Source organism: Eufriesea mexicana, unplaced genomic scaffold, assembly GCF_001483705.2.
Source record: "Eufriesea mexicana isolate 0111107269 unplaced genomic scaffold, ASM148370v2 scaffold8981, whole genome shotgun sequence".
Taxonomy (NCBI): Eukaryota; Metazoa; Arthropoda; class Insecta; order Hymenoptera; family Apidae; genus Eufriesea; species Eufriesea mexicana.
Genome location: NW_016916724.1, coordinates 224,868 through 230,867, shown reverse-complemented (window position 1 = coordinate 230,867; position 6,000 = coordinate 224,868). Strand labels below are relative to the sequence as shown.

General features: G+C 47.3%; 1 protein-coding gene across 1 annotated transcript in view; it reads right to left on the bottom strand.

The window, feature by feature from the left end:
• Positions 1-6,000, bottom strand: part of NLG-4 (neuroligin 4) — a 232,028-nt gene that overhangs the window by 108,654 nt on the left and 117,374 nt on the right. Inside the window, exon 3 of the mRNA XM_017907757.1 lies at positions 3,179-3,535. Coding sequence (XP_017763246.1) covers positions 3,179-3,535 — 357 coding nt within the window. The remainder of the gene's footprint in view (positions 1-3,178; positions 3,536-6,000) is intronic.

The window sequence follows — 6,000 nt, the reverse complement described above, 5'->3', positions numbered from 1 at the left end:
TTATCCTCTACGCGGGACCGAGACCCAGGAAAAATCGAACGTGATTCATGTCGAAGACGCTCCGGTCGCAGGAAGTTTGCGTCGGGACAAAAGTTTCCGAGGGGTTGTTCGCGTATCTTTCTTGAAACTAGGAGAAAGAACACTTGGCCGTGGTCCTTAATTAATTAGTTTCCGTATCGAACAACAGCAGCTGCGAAAAGGCGTCGAGAAATCTCGAAGCGCGTGTGTTCTCTTAGAGACTGCGCGGGAAATTTGAAAATAATTCGATGGAATATGTCGATTCGTTACCTGAGCACGGAACACTCGGTTAGGAAGTAAAGAGGCCTAGATGGCGCTAGTATCTCGATGCAGGACGCAGAACTACAAATTACGGCGAGTATTTTTCGCGGGGAAAGCGCGAAGATCGACATTAAGCAGGAAACGTGCTACGGCCGGGACAAAGGAGATGGAAATTACATCAGAAAGAAGGATATCGAACGAGTAACAAGCGCGACGGATGCGCGTATCCGTGATTGTCACGTAGCAAGGATAATCGAGCCACCGTTCCGTTCTTGTCTCGGTTTCGAGTGCGGGAAGCTTCAGAAATTTCCGAACAGGATACACCATCGACAGAAAGATCGCTCGTGTGTTACACGCTGCATCGCGTTGACGATGACACCACTGACACGACAACGTTGTGCCACTGAACGTTGCAACGTCCGAGCCGTCTCCCCGAAAATTCCAACGAAGCGAACGGACAGAGAAAATTTAAAGAAATTTTGATCCCCGAGACAACGTGTCTCCTCGTTCCCAGTTCGATCTAAACAATAGGAAACAATCGAATAACCGACGTGGAACTTCAAAAGCTACAAAGTCTCGGGAACCCATCCATCGTTGGAGCCAATCGCGGGAACAAAGCTGTTTCGTTAACTTCCAAAGCCGTTGCCTCAATTAATACGTCTACTGCCGGCTCCCTTCGCGACTGACAATTTATCAAGACAGATTTATACCAGCAATTTCCAGCAGCCTGTATTCGGGAAGCCTCATCGACGTAACCGTCGGAGCAATATCGGCCGGGAATCGGCAGGGCTAAGCGAGAAATTCCAGTCCGACGGGCTGCCTGGAACGTTCGTCGGAAAAGAAACGAGAGGGAAAAACGAACGAAAGAAACACAGAGCCAGATCGTGGACGTTCCGCGGCCTCATAAAAGCAGGAAGTATTTTCCAATAGCGTGTGAGGATGTCCGTGACCATTGGGGAAGAAGAACGATATTTCACGTGCATAATATCGCGAGAATTTCTCCTTCTATCGGTTTGTACCTCTCTGCCTATTACAGTTTATCCATGGTAACCATTTCTCGTTTCATCGTCGGCTGGGGAGAACCATTAACCGTGAATGAAACCGAGTATAAACTACCGGAATGAAGATGGAAAGGAAAACAAACGATATTGATAACGATATCGTTATCTCCCGGTACTATTGTCCCCCTTCTTTTTCCATTTCTATTTTCCAGCCATTTTTTCTTAAACCTTTTACGGTAACTGGATATTCCGAATTTTTAGGATTCGTTATTTCAGACTATTTTTTGACGTGCTTCGTTATTTCCTCGTCCACCTCCGCGTGTTACATCCTTTCCACCCCCTTTTCTCAGTCTCAGTCTAGGTGTTCGGAGGTCTCGAGAAGTAATTCCAGTATTCCCTCTGAAGACTCCTCGACTTTTACTACGCCCACGCTAGATCTTTTTCGAAGATACAGATGATTGGTTCATACAGCGTTCATGAAGATAAACAAGAAATTCTTCGCTACGGGGAAGGGTTGATCGAGAAAATTTTGCTCCCCTGGAAAACTAGGCAGAAAGAATCGAACCCTAAATTACTCGATGCTATCGAAGATTTCTACCCTCCGTTTAATACCTCCCGAATATTTCCTCGTTACGTCTCAACGTTCTGTACAGTGTAAACATTACAGAAGTTTACATTACCTTTCATATTTTCTAACGAGTGTTTAACAACTCTTCGTAATTCCTGTATTTCGTAGTTTAAACTACTGCAAACTAAGCAATTTTTATTTCCATTTTCTTTCCTTTATATCTCCATAGAAGTTGCTCTACCGGATGCTCAAAGCGCGGTAAGTAGCGCAACACTGTCACGAGTCAGACAACCGCTCGCGCTCCCAACACCCGACAACTTTCCTCCACTTTAACTTAAAGCTGAACTTCTAATTGATACAAAAATGATTTCCGAACAACGCGAATCGCCGTTTCCATTTATTCCTATCCCATCGAAAAGATCCGAAAGATCGGATCTTTGAAATTGCGTCTGGAGGAACGTCCGAGCCTCGACGACGATCAGAAAGCAGTTCGACACACGTAAGCTCGTTTCCTTCTGAATTCTTCTGAAGAGTCTCGTTAGCGGTTCGTCCGACGATCGACGGAATCACCGAGAAGTATTGGATTCCTCCATTGAAAGAGAAGAGGCTTCGCGACCGTCGGAGTCTCGTTACTTATGGCATAACGATTTTTCTCTACACCCTTGCCACGCTCAGCAGGGACGTAGTCCCTCGAACGACGGATGGTTAATTGTTTCTCCAGAATTTGTCGCGCATGAACGAACTCGGGAACGGGCCCGGAGAGAATGGAATTTAAGCGAACTGGGAAGAACCGTAAGAAAGATGTGAAAAGTGGTCCGGTGCTTCTAGTAGCGCAGAACGCGAGACTGGATTTTTACCGTGTTACGCGCAAACTTCCCGAACTTGGTCGAGATTCGACGAGATTACTTGGCGAAAGTCACAGTCGATCGAATGAACTTCGAACTCGAGGACGAAGGAGGAAGAAACGTCGAAATTAAACGTATTCTTCGCCAGCCTGATTTCCCGTTGATCTTCAGACTTTCGAGAGTTTCCTCGAAATTTATTCCATCGTTCGACTGATTCGCGGTCGAGAACTCGACCGAGTATTAAAAACAGGTTATATCGTAAACTCCACCTGACGTTCGCCAGAATGATTCGGAACGTGGCAGAAATAGCATATTCTCGGCGAGGAGTTCGGGTCAATCGAGAAACCGGTCGACCGGTTTTATTACCCGATTTATTATTATTCGATCGTCGTTATACGATAAATAATCGAAAATCGGTTGGAAGAGAAAGTAATTATTCGTTACTCGTAATTTTTACGTATTCAGAGGGATAAAAAGTGACTCACCGCGGCTGACCGTTGGGCTGATGGCGAGAAAATGAACACAGGCGGCCCCAGTGCCTTGGCCCATCAGCGTCACGTTCTTGGGATTTCCGCCAAACAGGGCGATGTGGTCTTGGACCCATTTAAGCGCCGCGATCTGATCCATCAGCCCGTAATTCGCGACCCTCGCCTTGGTCTGAGGGGATATTGGTCTGGCGTTGAGAAAGCCGAGCACGCCCAACCGGTAGTTCATCGTCACAACCACTTGGTCGTTGTAGCTGGCCAGCACGCTGCCGTCGTACGGATTTCCGCTGCCCCAGTCGTAGCTTTCGCCGTGGATGTACAGCAACACCGGATGCTTTCTACCGCTGTCCCCCATGCCTGCACAGAGAAAGGTATTTCTTCGGTGTCTCCTTGCGTGTACGTGGAAAAATTTCGCAAGAAATATGTAGACAAGGAACGCGATCCAGCTCGGAAAGCTTCCTTTGCGCGAAAAGAATCTCGTCTTTTGCCTTTAACGTGTACCGAGGTACACCTCGAACTCGATAACCGTCGTCAACGACGAAGACGACGACGACGACGGCGATGCAGCGTTTGAAATATTAACGGCCTTTCGTCGATGTTTGGCAAACAATCGTGGGAGGGAAACGTTACAGGCGCCTGTGAACTCTCGTTTCGTTCAAGGTCCGACGCAGTCTTTGTTCACCTTATCGCCGTCTCGTCTGGCTGGAGGTAAAGCTTCGAGCAACGAAGGACGCGACGAAGAGTGGAGAGAAACGGGCGCTTGAAAGGTGGTGGTAGAAGGACGATGGCATTGTTCCCGGCGAAGTCTGTCAGCGATTTACGGTGTCGCGAGAGAAGGAGAGACAGAGAGAGAGAGAGAGAGAGAGGGATACGGGACACCAGGAGAATTAACCTTGCGACAGAGAATGCTGGGCATGACGGAACGTTCCGCCGGATATGACGGCCCGCTAATGCTTCTTCCGCCATTGTCGCCTGCTTCTGTGTGACAGCCGGCCCGCTCTCTAGGCCCCGCGAACCGCGACATGTGTCGATTCGTACGCGGGATCGCGTGAAACACGCCTCGCCGACAGAATATAACGAGAAAACGCGCTGACCCGCTCAAACGACAGGCTTTTGATTAGAGCTCGGATGTTTTGCAGAAACGCGCCCGTGATTGGATGCGGTCTCGCAATGCGCCTCGTCTCGTGCAACTTTCCCCGTCGCTTTTCCACGCTGTGAAAATTGCTGCTCGGAATCGATAGTTGCAGGAGAAACGCGATTCGATCTCGGATATCGTTTAGATGCCGGTTATTTTCTACGTGCTTCTCGGAAGATAGATTCCGATATTCGATCGCGAAGGTGAATAGCCACGTTGTAGATCCAGTGTGACGAGAGTCGATCACGAGGCAAAGCTTCTCTATACCCAGTGCCGAATGATAGCATACGCTCGTAATTATTTAATAATCACGCTCGCCGCTAATCGCATTAGCCATTTATTTACTATGGCTATTTGCCAAAGGACGAAATTACCCGAGCTAATTAACAAATGGTTTACTGCGCGACATAAACAATCGAATAGCGTTCGATTATGAAGATATATCGATATCTTGATCGATATCTCGCTGCGGTATTAAAGCGCGGTTATAAGTTTGATCGATGTCGCGGCAAAGAGGAATGGAAAAGGAAGAAGAGAGGAGAGGGAAAGAAAAAGGGAATGCGAGTAGTTCGCCTACATCTTATCACGGAACACCGACCCCTATTCGAGCGACAATACCAACGTCCACGAGAAGCGGGCAAGGAAGGAAACGTTACAGAAAGCGGCACGTGAACGACCCTCGTCGAAACAAAGACCGATGTTGACCGTATGTCTGGCCCTATAGAAAAGTTGCAGCCAGAGCTGAAGAGAGGCTTGCAACCCCGAGACGCGGGAGGGGCGGCTGGCAAAGGGGATTCGAGCCTCGGTCTTCGCCTCACGCTTCAGAAAATATAGAGTCTGGGGCAGTTCGTCGCTCCGAGCGCTTGAATAACCGTGAACGGCTTCAATTTTAACCCAAAGATTGCTAGTTTAATGAATTTTCATTTCCATTTCGGCCCGTGTTCTACATCCACATCCACATCGATGCAAGTTCTCCGACACTTTTTGCAACAGTCACGCCGTTTAATTCGAGATATTCCAGACGCGAGAATTGGCATTTGTCGTATGGACGTTCGAGTGTCGAACAAAAATGGAAAACCAACATCACGTTTTCTATTTGGCTCGCCTATTTTTAATTTCGCGTCGCTGTCACCGAGCTGGAAATTGTAAATTTGGCGAATACGTGCTTTTCATTTACGTCGAACGATCGCCAGTTATTAAACTGGCTAGAACTTTCCAACGGAATGTCCACTTTTCCATATTCCTTTGAAAACGTTGCGAAAATAAAAATAAATTTCATATCGGATAGAAACGTCCGCAACATCGAGTGGAAAATAGAAAAAAAAAGAAAAAAAGGAGTAAAAAGCAAATGTCACGGTAACTTATGTTGCTCGTTGCGATAGAATCTCTCTTCGTGCAATTTTTTCCCGGCAAAAGGTATTCCGGATATTATTTCGTCATTCTTAACCAACTTTTCCCCTCCATTCTTATCTTTCACCTTTAATTGCCCCCAAGATCCATTTCCCGGACCCCTACCCGTATATATATATCAACGAAACCCGAATCTTAAAAGCTTTTATGAGGGTTCGAAGGGAGAGGGCGGCCATGATAAGGAAAATTAGAAAGGGTCCGCGTGTAATAAAATCCATCGAATTCGCGTTCAGCTTATTCGAGTGGGTTCTAGCACCGGCGATTATCGTTCCCTCTC